We start from the raw sequence: 20,264 nt of genomic DNA, 5'->3' as shown, positions 1-20,264 counted from the left end.
GTCAAAGATTAAAATTAAAGTAAAATTAATCATTGGGATCAAACTTTGATGCTGCTCATCTCATAATAAGATTATGAGACTTTTTATTCTCTACTATTTCATTATAATTTTGTAATACAGTATGTGACTGTCACAATACATGGACAAATTAATCATATTACTCTACAGTTTTTATATGTGTGATGCTGTCTGTGAAATCCAGGCTAACGTCTCATAAAGTTTTATTTTAATCACTGATTTCCTATTGATTTTAACTTCTGACATGGCCTTACTCAATGTTAATTTAATTAAATTTAAATGTATTTATATAGCGCTTCCCAAACATTAATACAGAAAAATCAACAACGAAAGCATTGCAATTTTACAATATAGATAAAACTGTAAAAAGATTTGTTGGCCCAACCAACCCCAAAGGTATTGAGGTTATACTTACACAAAATGTTCTTCGTGTTGGATGAATTCAGAAAAGTAAATCAAAAATGATTATTCACAGGCTAAGCAGGCCCGGTACTAGGCTTGCTGGACTGGGGGGGCAGTCAGGATTTTTGGATGGGCAGCCTTTTTTCGACTAAAATGATTAATGCAATAAAATTATGGATGTTTCAATCCAATATTATTTTCCATATGTCTTAAAATAAAGGGCATTTATATGTCCTTTTACACATTTAAATTTTAAAAGTAGATGTGATTTAGATTTATAATGATTTATAATGTTTTAGTGATTACACTTAATGTAGTTTTACACATTAAGTCACAATTAATTAAATCAGGCAAGCAGGTGATATGAATGCAAAGCTGTACATATAGCTATATTTTAATAATGTGTACACTGCATTTAATCTATTATTTCACTTATAGATACATTAAAGCCATTCTTATACCTACCCTACCCAACATATACCTTTATTCTAAATAAACACTTGTTAGGAACTTTATTTCCACTTCTCAAACATTTTCTTCATTTAAAATAATGCATTTTCAATAGTGATGCACCGATGTATCGGCCGCCGATATTTATCGGCCAATTTTTGATGAATTTGAAACCATCGGCAATATCACGAGAAAGGCAGATACCGATTGTTTATTAATTAACTGCATAAAGAAATCCATTATATGTAAAAATTGAGTTAATGTTGTTAATAAAATTAATGCTGAATAGCAAAAACCACCTTTGAAGGTTGTCATGCTGTCTTATTATATTTATTTTAATTTGTGCCTCTCTTATTATGTTGGTCAGTTGAATGTTAATTAGATCCAATCCATGTTCAGTAAAAATAATTTGATGCAGAAATAAACCAGCTAATAGACCATCTGTATAGTATTGTATACAAGTGTTTAATATCGGTATCGGCCGGAAGTTGTTTGTTTAAATCGGTATTGGTTTCGACCCAAAAAAATCCTATCGGTGCATTCCTAATTTTCAATGTGATACTGATATGTGATATATTTTCATTAATTCCTGACCCTATCATGCTGCTGCAGCAACCTCAAATATCACAACAAAGAACAATCTATTTTGAAACATAATGAAAGCAATTTGACATACATGACAAATTCGTCAAAGGTTATCCTGTAACAGCACCAGACAAAAGCACAAGCCCTAAAATAAGTGTGATTTGCGAAGAGACCAAAGATAAATCACACTGGTTTGTTCATAACACAGCAAATTAGATATTATAATACAACGCAACATTTCGATGACCTTGCGGACTGTGGAGTGAAGGTTCCATTTGAACTTAAAAGTCTGTAGATTTTTGTGTGTGAAGTTTTTCTCAAACGCGAGCTGAATGAGCTGACAAATGACGATGACAAAACCGCTAAAATTTGATTTGATTTGATTTACAATGCTGTATATTTACTGTATAACCATCTTATATAATTTATATCTAATATATAGTATGCCACAACCAAACTGCATATTCTTTAATAAACAGAACTCGTCTGAAACAAACACATAAATGCTGCTGGAGACTTGCCATTGGCTGTTGTATTTGAATGAATAAATAATGAGGTGAGTCTAAGGGCGCAGTCACACCAAAAGCGCTTTAAACGCTTGCAAACGCAAGGGGCGACGCACTGCCTTTTTTAAAAAAAGAGCAGTGCGGCGCGGCTTTTCATATTGCTAAGAAACCACCGAGTCAGCTGTCTTGTCAATCAAATATTGAAGCGTGAGCGCTCTTTTGCTGTTAACTGTCATATTAGCAGAAACTTTAAAAAGAGGACGCTTGCTCTGACCTTGTTTGAGGGTGAGAGATGCATAAACACGCAGGAGAGAGTGAGCGAGTGGAGTCCGGTTCTTCAAAGCAACTGTAAACTTCACTGACCACAACGTAAGGCCCGCCTCTCCCCTCATTCGATTGGACAATGGAAGACGCGAATGACGTCAGGCGCTTTTTCCGCTCTCAGTGCTCCTTCAAAAACGCGTGCGCGACAGGCGGCAGAAAACCGCAAGGCGCTCGGCGCGCATAAACAGCGCGCAAACGCGCCCTGCCCATAGAATATCATTCAAAAAAGGCGCCTGCAACTGCCATAAACGCTTTTGGTGTGACTGAGCCCAAAGAAAGGATAAAGGGCTATTTTGGGCATGTTTTACTATAAAAAAGTTTCATTTTAATATGTGTTGTGTTATTACGTTTATGTAATACTAAATTGCATCGTTTCTGAAATATATTTTAAAGATGCATTTTTTTCATAGAGAACAGTAGTACTTTTCCTGTGAGTTAAATACTGCTGAAGAGACCTCCAATGCTTGAATAAGCTAATCAGACAATAGTGGGCAGGAGCTGTAAATGTACAGATAACAAAAATGACAAATTATAACATAACAAAAATGACAAATTATAACCCGTTATTTTATGGTTAGCTGGATATTTTTGAGGGGGCAGAAGGAAAATCTTAGACCCGGCCCTGGGGCTAGTCACTATTTTGTTCTCTTTTTTTGCAATGTCGTGATTTGGCCAGAAGAGGGCATTGTTAATCTGATTTTTTTAGTGTCAGGAAAAACTTTAAAGGCAACGTTTTTTCTTTAAGACCTCTTATAGCAAGGAGAGTATCCTAAAATCTGAAAATGTTACTGTCTGCAAGTGAAAGATACTGCTGATTTGTCCCCACAATGGGCAAAACATCCTGTGATTTTTACCTTGCTGTGCCTACATTTGTCCATCATAGCTGAGGTAACACATCCTCTGTTAATGTGTGTTTCCTCTTTTGTTTAGCAGTCATAAATCTGTCAAACTTAAACTGCTGACTTTAGTCCCAGTGACAGACACCTCCTTTGGCAACATTTCATTCCTTTAGTGCCCTCTAGTGATGTGATGCTAACAGATTCAGATACCACATTGTGTCTAATATCAAGATTTGCATTCATTTTACACCATATTATTGTTTCAAGATGACCTTCTATTTAAAGTAATCAATTACGCTTGATTTGTAACAGAACAGCACACAAGGGCAGGGAAATATAAAAATTATCTTAGCACACTTGTAATGTTAAAAGGTCAAAAACCTTTATGTGTAAATTAGAATAGAAAGTAGTTAGATGAAATGCACACACACACACACGCACGCACGCACGCACGCACACACACACACACACACACACACACTCACATACCCACACACTTGCTGCTGTTGTGTCAAAGGGCACTGAGTTTTGAAAGCTGATGTGGCATTACTTGTAAGCATGGGAAAGTGCCAAACAACTGTTTTGATGAATGCAATTGTGCAGATTATTAAGATCATGAGAAGCTATTATACTGATTACAATAGATTATAGCTGTTTTTAGACTAAGAAACCCCCTAAGCCAACAATAATAACCCAGCCAGTTTATTAGAGACCGGAGCCTTTTCTCCGTCAATGCAAAATAATGCAAATGTTACGTGAGGATCTCATAGTCTAAAACCCCAAGTGGTCAGATTGTAATCTTAAATGCAATCAAATCTTATGAATACAATATTAAATATATTAAATACTTGAAATTATTGTTTTTCAAAAAATTTATTTTGCAACTGCAAATAAATAAAAATAATAAATGTGTTTAGGATTTAACTTACTGTTTTTTGATTAACTTAATTCAAAATAATGTTGTACAGATATTTTGTACTTGTTGTTTTATTTAATTTGAATATGACTACACTGTGTGAATTTTGCATATGTCTCTTACATGAGTCACATGTGTCCTCCTCATGTAGGTGAGTATGCCTCTTCAGACATTTTTAAATAAAGGTGGCCAGGGGGTGGCCAAGGCTAATTTAGGGGGTCCATAGTCCATGAAAGGAAACAATGTGTAACCATGTATCAAAAAAGCATGAATGAATCTCATGATCCCTGATTAGGGCTACTTGATCTCCCTATAGATAAATAAACTGCATGCATTACTAGATGTTAACATAATGTAATGGTGAATTTAAAACCTTACTATTTCTCACATCTGATTTACTGTCTGTTAATGAATAAAAAGTTAAAAGTTAATAAAAAGTTATGAATCGGATGCTGTTTTGGACTTGGAGTTATCTGCTGATCATGTCTGGTGGTTACATTGTTGACGGACTTAGCATATCCGGTCATGGGGTTCCCTGCACCCTGAGACGGACACCCTGGAGCTACCTAGAGACCGTACCCAGCTCTCCATTTGGGCCCGGGCATCCCACTCTTAAGCACCCCCTGCGCACAAAGTCCCTTTCTCCCGGCCCTTTTGAAAATTCGAACCGTTGGTCAACCCGAAATGATCTCTGATTGTTTGTCAACCCCCCGACGGTTTTGGGGGTTGGTCAATCCCAGTATCAGCTTATTTTGACCATGTAAAAAGTTTTGAACAGGATACTGTTTTGGACTGTGTTTTCACACCTGCCTTAGTTCGATTGAATCGTACCAGAATTTGATTGCTTAATTGGTGCGGTTCGTTTGGGCAGGTGAGAATGCAGCAATCGAATTCTGGTGCGCACCAAAAGTGGACTGAGACCACGTGGTCTTGGTACGCTTTCAAACGAACTCTAGAGCGGTTTCTTTGTGGTGAGAACACGATCCGAGATCTAACCGACCTAACTGCAAAAGTACTGCGCATTTTGGACTAAACCAGCTGCCGTAGTCAGCTGCGCAGTGCATTATCAGATAAGGAAGTGTTTGTTGACAGGTTCTATTAGCAATATTAGCACAATGACAGATCAAGGACATACCTGAAGTTGCAAGGAGGTGCGGGCAGAGCCTCAGAAATTTGGTGTCTTTGCCGTTTGTAGTGCATTAAAGCGTTGTTTTCAAGCCGCATCCGCGATTCATTCTGAAAATGAACGGTTTGTCTAGAGTGCTGTATACAAACTATGTATAACAACCACGGAGACATAATTACAGCGCGCAGCTGTCTCTCCATGGTGTCTGCTGTATTATCCTTCTTTTTGTTTACTTCCGGGGGTTCAGTTGGAATTTCGTGCACGTTGATTTTGACCAAATAAGAAGCAGTTTAGGAAATACGTTCAAATACATAATGGCAAATGAGTGATGTTGATCTTATCACATGACAGAATTTTGGTTCGTTTCAACTGGTGCAGATCAGAACAATCAGTGTGGTGTGAAATGGAACCAAAACTGCTAAAAAAGTTACAATGTATCATTTTTGGCTTTTGGTCTGGACCAAATGAACCGAACTACAGATGTGAAAACACCCTTCAGTTTTGGGGCGTTCGTCTGTCCCAGTGACAGCTTATTTTGACCATGTGAAAAAAGTTATGAATGGGATGCTGTTTTGGACGGATATTTCTGCAGATCTTATCCAGTTGTAACTTATTTGAGTGAGTCCGCATAAGATGTTCTTGGACACAATTGTATCCGGCAATGGGGCTCTTTGGTCGGAAGGCTGAAGAGCACCTTGGATCATGGAGGTGGATCTCCTGCCCATGTCCAACTTCAACTTATTTGACGCAAACAAATTGGTTGTTAGTGTACATCCCGATGGTAACTTATTCGAAAGGCCCTGAATAGGCTGTTGCTGGACACTGTGTTAAAATGTGTTAATTCGTCATAATTCATAATTCCAATTGTATTTTTTTAGTTGTACACGTACAGGAAGCCATGCCTGATGTCATTAGGTAATTTGCATATGTAAATTATGAATAATTGGGCTAAAAATGATTTTTCCAGCAACAGCCTAGATACGTTGCTTCATATAAGCTATATTTGGGATGTACAACAACAGCCTACTTTGGTTTCATCAAATAAATGGGTGAGTCTTCCTGCTGCACAGGAAACACCTTTCTGCGACTTGTTTGACGCCAAACGGAACCGGCTCCCGTACGGCCCCCGAGAGCCCAAAGGCCCCAAACTTTACAGAAAGTTGCGTAGTTCCGGGGCCCCTTGCCGTAACATCGTGCCGAATCTCAAGGCCCAGCGACCTTTGACCCCTATGATACAGGCCTTTCCGTCTGCCGCAAAAAAAGTTATAGGTGGACGTTCCTGCGACAAAGGACGTTCCCCCGGCTGATGCGCCGTGTTGAAGTTCGGAGCCCAAGCAAGTTCATACAAACAATATCTTATGTGGGGTTGCTCACTAATGCCACTAGAACCTTTTGAATAGCAAATTTTCTAAAATTTCATTTCATGCCCAAGAGGCCAAGGAACAACCTTCCCGCGACCTTCAACCTCCGAGTAATGGAGTGTCCGAGAATAAAATATGCTGTCTGCGGGAGCGAGGAAGAATACGGTGAAGCTAGGGGGTCAGGGGGAGGATGCGAGGCTCCCTGGACGAGATGAAGAAAACTAAACGGTCAGGGGGACGAATAGGCTTTCCGCAGGATGAGGAAGACTACGGTGAGGCTAGGGGGTCAGGGCGAGGATGCAACGCTCCCTGGACGAGATGAAGAAAACTAAGCAGTCAGGGGGACAAATAGGCTTCCCGCCGGTGCAAGATAGGAACAAAATATTTTCCCTGATAATTAGTTTCTTTTATAATGATGTGACTTTGGACATTGTATACCTAAGTTAGAACAACTTCCTGTTTCATGGCAAAAACGCCTAAATTTGTCAGGCCGCCAGGGACCCAGCCTCCAACAACACCTTTCATACCTGTACGTTTAAGGGAGAGGGGGGGCTGTTCTCTTGAATATCTTGAGCCATTTCTACACGCCCATTTGTGCAATCTATACCACATGTAAATTTTCACCACTTCTGACGCGTGTAAAAATTTTCATGAGTTTACAAGCATGTTTAGGCCCATTCTGGCCTGCTCCTCTGTGCTCAGGTCCTAATTAAATTACTCTTGTTCAGATATTTTATCAAACACGTATTAACTAGGCTACTAAAAGATGCTGGGTTATTTTCAACTCCTCATTAGGTCAAAAGGGATGAGCCCAGCCCTGCTGGGTTGTAATTTAACCCATGCTGAGTTGTTTAACCCATTGTTGGGTCAAATATAGATCCTTGAATTTTGCCTGGCTGCCAAACCTTTCCACACAACAGTGATCCATGTTTGCTGTCTTCACCTGCCTTTAGGAAACTGAAACATTTTATTTTCAACAAGGTAACAGCGGTCAGCTTAGCCAATAGCCAGACTGATAAATAAACAGACAGGAAGTTAACTTCGGACCAGCTGTATAACCGCAGCAACATGTGTGCTTCCGATGAAATGGCCTATAGTATGTTTTTGGGAGACCCATTACTTAATTAAATTGAGGGAATGAGTTTCCTCAATCAAATTAGTTCAGTCAACTTATTAGAGCTTTCGGTGTTAATATTTGTTTTTAATATGTGCTCCGCTGCCGCAAGTGGAAATATACACAGGGATTAATGGGAAGTGCTTACTGAGGGAGTGAAAGTAGTGCATTAAATTTGGGGTGGCACCCAGGGTGGCCAGTCTCTGGCTCCGCCACTGTTCAGAAAGTGAACATAACCAGTCACAAAAGTTCACTCACAAGTCTGAATAAATTGATTTTTATTTTGTGTCTTTTTGTTGATCGCTCCATTATCCTTTTTCCTTAATATACCAGAAAAGATGTTGCTATGGAAAACATTTTATATAAATGTTTTAATTCAGATAAATATATATATATATATTTTGATAACATATACCACTGTTAAATATATTGTTTGATACAACACACATTCTTTTTTATAGATATTTCATTGTGTTGCATCCTTGATGTAAAATAAAATAATTTAATATGACGTAATGACAATTAAAATGTTCTAGTACTAAACATTTTAAACAAATATAAAGACTTCACTCTGTGTCTCCTCTATGGAACTGAACTTCAACATTTTCTCCTCAAGAACATCATCTCATTTTGAATGGCCATGCAAAACAGATAAATTTCCATGGATGCTTATTTAACAAACAAATGCATTTGGAGAAAACAAGTGACTACATTTGCAAGCACGTTTCCTTTCAAATAAATCTTTAAATCTTTAAAACCTTTAACTTTTCGATAAAATAAAGAAAATCCACATAGTTTCACTTACATGCACACACATTGGATTTGATTGAATTTATTGCATTTGTGAAACCATACTAACTTAACAGTGATTTACTAAAGTGTTTTTATTACACCTTTTCTGAAGATTTGATTTTTTATGAATATTTTTAGAAATATCCAAAAATGCAATCTTTCCATCTGCCCTTTCCTAACATTGCATTGCTTTTAAGGTGAACTACAGTTTATATAACAACAGAAACCACAGCCAAATGATGAGGTTGAGTTTAACCTCAAGTTAAATAAACAGTCAGTGTAGATTTCACAGTGTGTTACCACATATTACCATACTCATAGGTGGGTTATAGGAGCTGTCTGCAGCAGTGGCCAGTGTAGCGGGAAACATGACCACATCTATGCCAATAAATAAGAAGAAACCCGTTTTGAATTATTTTTTTAATTACACAATGTTTATAACTCCATGACATCAGACTGACCTAAAACCTGAGGGAATTACATTTCAATTTAGATTTTTGTTATAATTATTTATTTATTTATTGAAATGCAGTAGATTATACTAGAATGATTCTCCTGTTGGCATCTGGGGTTAAAAGGCAACAGCATTAACTGGAATTTGTTGCATAAGCACAGAGATAATAACCAAAAAAGTTTAATAAATGCAATTTACTGTAACTCGGCTCATATGGTATTATATATCATTCCAAAACAGCACATCATTTCAGATTATTTAAAATTCATAAATTACTATATATATTTTATCTGGAATGTTCTTAATCGGCAACAAATGACAAACTAGCCAATCATGGTCAGACAAGGCATTCTGAGTCGAGCTATATTTGTTAGACAAATTTCAATGGAAAGTCTGAAGGTATAACTCTGTGTGCTAACTTCCAGGTGGCCTGTGGAACCAAGGGAACGTAAAATGCAAATGGGAGAGAAAGCTTTGTAAATTTGCTTTTGCCACCCCTACTGAATTCATCACCTTTCTCTAATTCTCATTCAGCTGCCAATTTCACTTTGGAAACGGGTTCTTCACAGGCAACATTTGTTATGACATAGGATTGCTTTTCAAACTTGTTGATCCTCTCTCTTCAAAATGAACATTAAAAGGTCGGTATTTTTTACTTTTATATCTTCTGGTTTATTATTAAAGTTAAACAGCTCAACGTGATTATTTAGATTAAAAAAAATCAGTCTGTACGTTGAATACAATGCACAAGCTTATAACATTAAAATAGGGCTGGAAAGTATCCCAACACTTATTTGTACTTACACTTTCCTCATGGTTTTTAAGATATAAGTTGTTTATAATATTATTTCAACTATAAGAATTATAAATTCAAAGTTGTTTATAATGTTTGTAGTTGTTTATAATGTTGTTTGAAGGGGTTTTGTTTGTTTATTTTTATTAATAAACATTACAAAACACTTCAGTAACATTACAATAATTAAAAAAACATCCTGTCATCCCAGGTGAAAATAAAATAAAATTTATTTAAGTACACTTAGTAAATGCATTACATTGTAAAAAGTTGGATTAACTTTAAAAAAATCCAATTACATTTTCTTACTTTAATTGGAACAATTAAGTTGAAAATGTTTACATTTTTTTGGTGTTACCAACTGAAGTAATTGTTTTCAAAAATTTTCACCTTTCAATTTTCACTTAATAGGAGAAGATTAAAGTTAACAAAAACATTTTTGTTACCAATTGAAGTCATTTGTTTAAGTAGATCCAACTTTCATTTTTACAGTGCAATTTTGTACATAATATAAAATGAGTCTTAAGTACTCCTTAAAATGAACTTAAGGACATCTAAGTGTACTCAACTGTGCTCGTTTGAGATGCCATTTATTTCAATACACTAAAAATCAAAAGTTTTACTGATATTTAATAACCTATATTTTTTTCAAGTACACTAAGGTACAACTGAAGCAGATCTATACTTTTAATAACCAGAGCTGGGTAGATTACTTATGAATTGTAATCCGTTACTGATTACGAATTACATGACAAAATTTCTAGTCAGTAATATAATCTCTTAGATTACACATCGTTGGTAACGTAATCTGACTACTTTTGGATTACATTTAGATTACTTTTGACATTTTATTTGATTTCAAATAAATAAAGAGGGGGAAAATATTCAATTTTATTTCACCAACAAGAGCCTTTAATACTCACTTTTAAAGTGCAATGTATGGACAGTTAATACTTCACAATACTGACACTGATTTACTTTTATCATAATCTTATTTTTTAAGGTCACAGGGCCAAAAACAACAAATATACAATTATTCTATTTTATTTATTATTTTGGTTAATTTTAACTTTTTTGTGATGCCATTTAAAAACTGAACCAAAATATTTCCTCCAGATCTGCTTTATTTTAAATAAAAAAGTAATACATAAAAAACAAACTCACATCAGTGGTTATATGTACATACAGATTCATTGTTTGTCGAAATTATTGCTAGGGACAATTCAGTGATCCCTCGATATTGGTAGGGACATGTCCCTAGCGTCCCTACCCAAATCAATGCCTTTGCATCTTGTCTTACGTAAGCGGTAGGCAAGTTTATTATGAAAAATGTAAAAAAAAAAAGAGATTTACAAAATTGTGAACATCACACTGCCATAGTGTGAATAATATGTAATCATGTAATCCATAAAAAAGTAACAGTAGTCTGATTACGAGTATTTTAAAATGTAGTTTAATCCAATTACAAGTACTTGATTTTTGAAATCTGATTACATAATCCAGATTACATGTAATGCGTTACTACCCAGCTCTGTGTATAACTTTTACACTTTTATTTAGAATAATAATGGCCATGTACAAACATTTACTTGCTAGTAAATTTTTCCCAGCAATTTTTTTCATATTTTTGTACATTTATGTATTCTTTATTACTTGTGTCGATTTGGCAAACTGTTGAAGACTGAAGGTCTGATCCTGGATTTGTATATTATACGAATTCTGCTTCATAATTAAGTATTTAGAATATACATACAGTATCCATGTTGATAAACAGTATTTAAAATAAGTGAAGCAGTGTTTTAAAGCAATAAACCCCAAGAAGCAGTGGGTTACCAGTGCATTTTATAACAGCTAAGGGGCGTTGTTAGGCACGACGCGAAGCGGAGTGCCTAAACCCCCTTAGCTGTTATAAAATGCACTGGTAACCCAACGCTTCGAGGGGTTTATTGCGTTTATAAAACGGTTACTTCATATTCATAACGTTAGCGGGATTTTATAAAATAAAACACAAATAAGTTGTAATTATATTAGTATAAATATTACTCTTCCGCCAAACAAAGTAGTTCCTCAGAATCAAGTGTGACTGAAACAGAGCGCAGTTCACAAACAACACAGATGCAGCAAAGACACAATGAAAATATGATTAAAGACTGTGGTGTTTATTTTATAAATCAACATTCATCTAATTTATACATTAACATTTATATCGTGCAACTGTTGAAGTGATGTTGATCAAATATTTTTGGAAGCATGCTTAACTTTTTCCCCGTTTTTTTTTTACGTTGCCACCCAGTTTTAGTTGAATGCCTTACAGAAAAATTATCTTCTTTAAATAAACATAAGATATCAAATGAAAGAACAGTCCATCCGCTTTCCAACAACATCAAAAAACTTTCATCCTACCTTCATTTGTTGTCTTATCAGTTATCACCTCTCAAATTTTCAGCTAAATACAGAGATAATTCCATTTTTGTGAAGAACTTTGTAAGAGATCAGATTCAGAGCCTGATCAAAACACACGTCACGCTAAATCCACCACAACGCTGTTGTGTCGAGTGAATGCCTCAGTGTTTAAGTTGGATAAGATTGCCATCTTGTGGATAATAGCGGAAATATCAATAAGACAAAAAAACTTCAGAGAACGTTTGCTTTTTATTGACGAAATGTTTTATTTATTGACATTTATCTGGATATCGCCATAATTGTGCAAAGGTAGAAAAATAAAAAAATGATTAAAGACTGGTGTTTATTTTCATAAATCAGTATGAAGCAACAGTGGCGCAGTGATACTTGTGATGCGGTCTGAACCGTGGGTTTACCGGGGTATTTTATCACGGCTTAGAACGCGTTTCAACCAATCAGAATGAAGAACCAGAACGAGCCGTTTTATAATATGTGTTTTTATGTGTTAAGACTTAATGTCATTAGCTCAGTAGCTGATTAAAGCTAAATGTAATGTGTCTGCGGGATCAGGGATTTTCTTTCTGTTACAAAGATAAAAAGTATTTTTGTGTATTTTAAATATTAAATATATTACACAATGGGGTGGTTCCCTGGACAGGGATTATCTTAAAGGTATTGCAGAGGATTTTCTTTTTCCGGGTGGATCATCAAGACTATTGGTCCTCCTAGTAGTCAATCAGGAGTGTTGCGCAATTGCATTTTTTAAAAAAGTGAAGGCGGCGGTTCTTTTCTAAAATTTGAGAAAATCATTCGCTACACCTTTAAGCCAGGACTAGGCCTTAGATTAATTTGGAAATATAACTAGTTTTAACAAACATCCCATACTTAAAACATTACTGGTGTGCATATTGAGGTAAAACAAAGGGCACTGATGTATTTAAAGATATGTCAGTGCCAGTTGTTTTCAGTTTGGACTGCTCTTCCATTTATTTTAGTCTAGGACTAGTCTAATCCCTGTCTGGGAAACCGCCCCTTTATGTTTATTGGCTGCTGCATAGCATTATAATTCATTTAGACTTAGAGAAATGTTACATTGCCAACAATATCAATGATGTATCTTACGTTTAGGGTCAAGAAGCTGTCTCAGGCAGGCATGCTGTTTTTTGCTGCACTTTTCATTTTTAGCCAGGTAAGATTATAAAGTTAATAAAAGCAGATTTAAACACAGTTTTTATCTTATTAAAAGTATTAGTATACATTTTTCTGCTATTTTCTTGTCATAATACAATACAATAATCCATCCAGCTCTCTATATAATAACACATTTATGACAGACAACTGAATTATGACTACAATAAGCAATCTGATAACATACTTTTGTTTTCTTTATCTGTCCTCTACAGGTTTCACGTGTGGGTAAGTTTGATTTCACCAGACCTTTGCAGAATAAATCTGTCCAGTTATTGGAAAACAATTTTTTCACGATTCACGTTGGGATAAATCTCACGAAACAATGAGTAACAACAAATTCTGTAAATGAAGAGTTTCTTTGCAAAACGAGATAAATCCATTTTTTTACATTTTTGTCAAAACATGTTTATTATTATGTTATCATGTTATTGTTTTGTTTTATTGTGCTACTTAGCTGTATTTTTTAAGTTATAAAGGTTTAAATCAAAACAAACCAACTGCAGTTGCATTGAAATGAATTGGATTGCAGAACCAAAAAACGGGATTTCTGAACAATTAACAAATTGGTGGTTATCTCGTTTTGCTACGAAACTCTTCAAATCTATTGTTTCCCATCCATACAGACACTGAGAAACAATGTATAAAAACAGAATAAAACATGCAGCAAGTGTACAGTTATACAGTGGGCTTTGTGTTCAGCTGCACTGCTTCCTGGGCTTCGGCCAGCTCCTTGTTTCCTGTCTGCCATTGTTGGACAAGCTGATTGATCCAGGTGTGCCTGACCTCAGTAGTCACAACAACAGTATTTGGTCACACCTGGAGCGGTCAGTTTGTCCGAGGATGGCGGGCAGGAGGCGGGGAGCTGGCTGAAGTTCAGGAAGTGGTGCAGCTGGGCATAAAGCCTATTGCGCATTTAAAGTAAAACAAACTCCTTACATTATATTTATGCTATATAAAAAGAGAATGTTCTGATCCATTTTTTTACAGAGTCTGCAGATGTCACCTACTGGGCAGAGGTCATGATTGAGGGAAACAAAACCTTAAATGTTGCAAGTCTTCTGCCAGATTTAATAGGAGTTCTTGACACAACAACAGGTGTGACTATCACAGATGCAGAAATAGCAGCAGGTAAGTCAAATTTTTTTAAGCTCGCATGTAGAAAATGCGCCCTAAAGCTTTAATTGAAATTTTTAGAGCTGCTTATAATAATATTTGTTGTTGCAGAGTGTGAAATAATTGGCCGAAATACAACATGCTGGTGTGGAACGGGCTACGTTTGGAGCAACAATGTTTGTGACAACGTAAACGCATGCTGCAATGCAGCCGTTTGTGTGGCAAATATATCAGACTTCACTCCTCTGTGCCTTCCCAAAGTAAATGGTGAGCATTTGTACAGTAAACACCAACAATAGATCGAATTTTAATGCAAGTCAGTGTACTGGATGACAAAACGCTGCTAATTGTTTAAATGCCATTTCTTTATAGTTTCTCTCATTGGCACAATGACCGGTAGTGCTTCCATTTTGCCTCTTAACGTAAGTATGGATCTCCTTCTGATTGATTATTACTGTATTCTTTAATAAAAAATAGTTCATTAAGTAGCCTAATGACTCATAAAGTTCAAATGTCAGACCACATACATGTATCATACAGAAACAATCATCAGACGCATTTGCTTTTCAGATTGAGCCTGCTTTCCGTGTGCTAAACGCCTTCAATACGTTTAACGGAACTGGCAGCGTGTGAGATTTATTTCCTTATCATTGTTTTATTAACGTTTGCCATTTTTATGAAATTGTATGGTCATTTATTTTGAATAAGAGTGTTTGAATGATTTAACCGAAACCTTTTCTGTCTTCTTTCAAACAGTCTCACAGGGTTAAATACGTACCAGCACAATTTCACAGTGAATCTGTTTTCTGTGTTTTCCACTGCCAAAGTGCAAAGCATAGTCACTACACTGCTAAATAATGCAACATTTTATTCTCTCAACCTTAAGACACTAGGTAAACGCCGCATCCATTGGTTCACCAATCAGTTGGTTCATTTGTCACTTCACTGTCACAGTACTACATTTTATCATTAACAGGAATGGTTTACATCGAAGCACCCGAAGAAAAGTTGTGCTATAACGCGAGACAGCAACTGAACTGTACCTGTATAGAACAGATGGACTCGTGTATGTGGCAAATGACCAGGGATAGTGAAAGTCCAATGACCCTGGGACCAGGAAGTCAAGTCATGCTATCAGATGTATGTACCACAACTTCAACAGTCACACTTCTATCGACAAATGGATTTTGGTCAGGTAAGTCACAACAATCATCAAAGTGCTACAGGACGGCATGTGTTTTATTGTTTCAGTACCGTAATCTTAAATCACTCCTTTGATATTTCAGGAACGTACAGTTGCCTGTTTACCACTAAAAACATAGCTCACATGGCCATGGCACCCATTGCGATCGCACTGTTGCCAGAGGTTATTAATGTGACGGCTACCCCACCAACAGCAGACTGCACTTCGACCCCAACCGCCACTGTTGTCCTTAACTGTACGATTGAGACAAGCATAGAAACATATACAGCTAAACTAAAAATTGGAGCTGATGAACAAGTACCAACTACACAAGTGAGCACCTTATCTGTGAAATTCAGGCTAAAGTTTTATAATCTAGCGATGAGATTAGGAGCACCAAAGTTTGATTTAACTGTTTTAACATGGCTGACACTTTATGTAGGCCTAAACAACTTATGGTGCATTTTTTCATTACTGTATGTGTGCTCATTGGGAATCACAAATCTAGCATCATCTACTGTTTTAATTCGGCTAAAGGAAGTACTCATGTTGTTACTCTGCCAATGATACTGGATCCAGTCAAAGAAAATGGCTTAACAACATGCCTGGGAAAACCCAAAACATTTGGTGAAAATGCATCTTGTGTATAAGGTCCTGTGTAAGGTGTCATGTCAATTTAAATTAAAGTAAAATTTAATGCTTAAAAACAAACATATTAAATAATTAGATTATGAGACTTTATCCTGGATTTCACAGACATGATCCCATATTAATAAGCCTACTTCTTAATTTTTTACTTAAAATATTTTGTTATGAAACAGTGGCGAAGCTACGAGTGGGCCTGCGCAGGCCTGGGCCCACCCACTTTGAGTTGTGGCACACCCAATCAGAAGGCCATTTTCCAGACAAATGTGTAAATAATTTAACAAAAATAACTAAATGAGCTGTGAGACGGTTGGTTGTTGTGATATTTGTCCGCCCTTTCTCCACTGTGATTGGACGCCGTGTGAGAACTTACATTGACAGCTGAGCTTTTCACCCAAAGTTGAATATTTTTCAACTCTCGTCTTGGTGCTCAACCACCAACCTGGCTTTCACAGCACGGAAAAAACTGACAGCTGCTGGCTGTTTTGAAAAACGCTGCGCTTCCATTGGAAAAAAAACATACGCCGGCACGAGTGTAAAAGCTTTGTTGTGCATGCCCCCAGTTTATGTACATTCTATGCTTTGCCCACCCTGTTTTATAAAGGCCCATCCACTTGAAGATTTCTGGCTTCGCCACTGTTATGAAATGAATTGGCATATTTACCTTTAAGTTCCTTTTGGGACCACTGTGCATTTTATATACGTATGCTGCACCTACCCAAAACCCACATCCCTAGCCATGAAGTGCAAATAAATGAAGTTTTTTCAAGCAAACATTGCCAACAGTGCTTTTCTTGTTTTGCAGTGAGCAATGGCATCATCATGTATACCGCATCATTCAGTATCGATTGCGCAGCGGCTACTAAACCACGTTCATACGATGCTTCCTGTACATTAGAGAACACACGGTATCAGCTACGCAATCGCACAATAAAATTACCAGTAATATACCGTAAGTATTACAAAACCAAGAAGGATATGTGATTGCATGTTTGCAGATCCTACAAATTCTCCCTTTGATGCTACAACATTTGTAAAATTGACATTTTACTTTATTTTCAGCTGGCGACGGGTTTTGTGCACAGGAAGTGATTGCAGACAGAACGTGGCCGAAAACGAAGGATAATGAAACGGCAACTCTTTATTGTACTGAAGTTGGAAAACAGGGCGTATATACACGCAAGTGCAATGGAAATACGTGGGCGGATGAAATCTGCTTGTGTGTCAAAGCAGTCTTGAACACAATCACCTCGCAAGCATCGGTATGTATATCTTGATCAAATCTAATGACTCTAATGATGTGGAAACAATCAGTCTAACAGGCTCAATTATGTCTCTCCAGGATTTCGAAAAAGGACTTGGGGCGACACAAGAAATCGCCGCCTATATCTTTGAGAGTTTGAGAAACAACACAGCTGAAGAAGGCGGAAATGGTATCGGTGACGTCCGAGCTGCTGTTTCTGTTTTCGAAACTATGAAGAGTGCGTCAGCAAACATGCCACTGGGCGAGAACCTTCTGGAAGTGAGCATCTTCCTTTCACTGCCATTATATAAAAGCAAGCATTTCTCGTTTTTAAAGTAATCATTTCTTCTCTTCTTCTCAAGAATTTCCTCGAGTCAGCCAGCAGTATGTTGAATATAAGCTGGGATGTAGGAGACAAAACGGTGACCAACAACCTGGCCACTCAATATCTGGCATCCGTGGAAAATCTCATGTACAGCATCCGGATCAATAACAGCAATGGTTACAATTCTTCCAACATTCAGCTAGGGATTTGCCGAGCTGGCTCGTCTTGCAACCAAAGCGTTTTCAACGTGGATGTCGGCCTGAACGCCACTGCAGATTTGGTAAAAACCATGGGAATACAGAACTTGGCGGACCGCATGCCAAAATTGGGCTACGAACATGCGTTGTTTCCTAGCATAGTCGTGTCCACCACCGCTGAGAACAGGAGTTCATCGACAGTCAACATCAAAATGGCTTTCCAAACCGAAGAGTCTGGTGATATGCAATGCGTGTTCTGGAACGTCACAGAGGAAAGATGGTCGACCGACGGCTGCGAGTACGTGAAAAATCCAGGAGGAACCGCTTACTGCGAATGCAACCATCTCACCTCATTCTCCATGCTCATGTCCAAGTTTGCCGTCAGCTTGCCTTTTCTAGATCAGCTCACTTATGTCGGGCTGGGCATTTCAATCTGCTCTCTGATCGTCTACATCATTATCGAGGGTTTGGTCTGGAAGACCGTGGTCAAGTCCAGCTTGTCCTATTTCAGGCACACGGCCCTCATCAACATCTCTCTGTGTCTGCTCTTGGCCGACATCAGCTTCCTGGCTTCCGCTTTCCCATCGATTTTGAGTGAAACCGCATGTCTTATTTTGGTGGTGGCGAAGCATTACTTCTTCCTGGCCATGTTCTTCTGGATGCTTTCCCTCAGCATCATGTTGGCCTACCAGCTCATTTTTGTTTTCAGCCACATTTCGAAAAAGGTGTACATGATCATAGGATACACGCTCGGCTACGTCTGTCCGACATTGACTGTGGCGGCTACGTACGTGTACTACGATCAGACCAAACAAGTTGAATACTTCAGCGTGAAGACCTGCTGGCTTACCTATCAGTCAGCAATGGTTGGATCCATCTACGCGTTCCTCTTTCCAGTTGGGTTCATTGTGTTCGCAAACATATGTTCCATGGTGGTGGTCATCGCGACGGTCTTAAAGCCGTCTGGAGCGGAAGCCGACAAAAAGGCGGACAAAGAGTCAGCGAAAGCCGTAATCAAAGTCATTCTCTTCCTCACACCCGTTTTTGGAGGAACTTGGGTTCTGGGATTCCTGGTTTTCATAATGGACGACTTCACACAGTTTACTACCATCCTCGTTCAGTATGCCTTCACTATAGTCAACTCCCTTCAGGTATTCATTCGCACCAACGATAACACTTTCAATGAAACGTAACTGTGAAAATGGTGTGTTTAATAACTTGTACAATTTCTTTCAGGGTTTCTTCATCTTGTTGACGGGATGTTTTGCAGAGAAGAGGGTACGTTCCTGTTGGTACTGATATTGCATCTGTTCAGTATGGTTACAACCACAGACCACTAATGTTTGTTTGTTTTTTCATTCCAGGTCCGAGATGAAATATTGAGAATAGTTATGGGGGTAAGGAAACGGCGAGTTCAGTCCCACACAGCAAGAGACTCCGGGGCGGAAACGAATCCGCCCTGTAGTCTACTGCCAGTTGGGGTGTTTTGAAGCATGTAAAACAGCAGTGTTACCAAACAATTTTATTTAAATTGATACATTTTCGTTGTATGTTTTCATTCAGAAACCAGCCAAAGATGGAAAATAAATGATCTGTACAAGGAAAACACAGACACAAGGTATACATTTGCATTTTACCTAATTCCCTTGTTATGTTTACAACCAGTTGAAGGTTAACTTAAATCAAACATTGTTTAATTCCTCTTATTTTAATTGTGTATTACAGTACGAGCATGTAAAACAATGAAGGACATGGATAGACCTCAAGAGCTACAGCGGCAGCAGAGGCAACAAAAATAGGGGAGGGGAGAGTTTGATGAAGATCCAAAAGGACTTTTGTACTTTCAAAGACCCAAAATCTGTGGTCGTCCCTTTAACATACTTAAATTTTAGGAACAAAGAGTGAGAAACAGAGACAAATATATATATTTATGCAAGTGCACTAATTTATGATAGTTGTTTGTATATTTTAAAGGAACAATGAAAGAGCTATTGTACATATCTGCAATTTATCTGTAGTGTTTCTACACTTATTTATTTAAAATAACATCTCATGACTATTGTTTTATGCTCTTAAATGCAATGTAAAAATTGTGTTGTTCTAATCTCATATCAATGTGATCTGCCTCAGTTGTAATAACAATGACCACTATACCACTATATTTTACAATTTTAGCTCTGCTTCAATTTCTATGTGCTGTTTTACCATTTTAATAATAGTTTTGTCACTTTGGGCAAAATATATTGTACATTTAAAACCATTTCATTTAACATGTCTAAGCGCT

General features: G+C 37.3%; 1 protein-coding gene across 1 annotated transcript; it reads left to right on the top strand.

Annotated features, from left to right (window-relative positions):
• The first annotated feature begins 9,309 nt into the window (after window positions 1–9,309).
• adgrf3b (adhesion G protein-coupled receptor F3b) lies at window positions 9,310–19,841 on the top strand. The gene is made up of 18 exons (XM_073856224.1): window positions 9,310–9,528; window positions 13,212–13,272; window positions 13,487–13,499; window positions 14,262–14,402; window positions 14,499–14,654; window positions 14,760–14,809; window positions 14,958–15,016; window positions 15,144–15,280; window positions 15,364–15,582; window positions 15,674–15,910; window positions 17,027–17,167; window positions 17,278–17,477; window positions 17,558–17,737; window positions 17,821–19,131; window positions 19,217–19,258; window positions 19,345–19,377; window positions 19,544–19,598; window positions 19,706–19,841. Exons 1-17 carry the CDS (start codon window positions 9,515–9,517, stop codon window positions 19,565–19,567), a joined length of 3,018 nt encoding a protein of 1,005 aa, XP_073712325.1. The 5' UTR covers window positions 9,310–9,514; the 3' UTR covers window positions 19,568–19,598; window positions 19,706–19,841.
• Window positions 19,842–20,264: the final 423 nt, after the last annotated feature.

The sequence above is a fragment of the Misgurnus anguillicaudatus genome, chromosome 18 (assembly GCF_027580225.2).
Source record: "Misgurnus anguillicaudatus chromosome 18, ASM2758022v2, whole genome shotgun sequence".
NCBI classification, from domain to species: domain Eukaryota; kingdom Metazoa; phylum Chordata; class Actinopteri; order Cypriniformes; family Cobitidae; genus Misgurnus; species Misgurnus anguillicaudatus.
Note: the sequence above shows the minus strand (reverse complement) of the source record. Positions and strands in the feature narration are given on the sequence as shown.

What these genes read in the sequence shown, in the direction of transcription:
- adgrf3b (XM_073856224.1), top strand. An exon ending in TTTAACGGAACTGGCAGCGT is followed by an intron (nt 15,017 to 15,143) that starts GTGAGATTTATT and finishes TCTTTCAAACAG; the next exon opens with TCTCACAGGGTTAAATACGT. An exon ending in GACAAATGGATTTTGGTCAG is followed by an intron (nt 15,583 to 15,673) that starts GTAAGTCACAAC and finishes TTGATATTTCAG; the next exon opens with GAACGTACAGTTGCCTGTTT.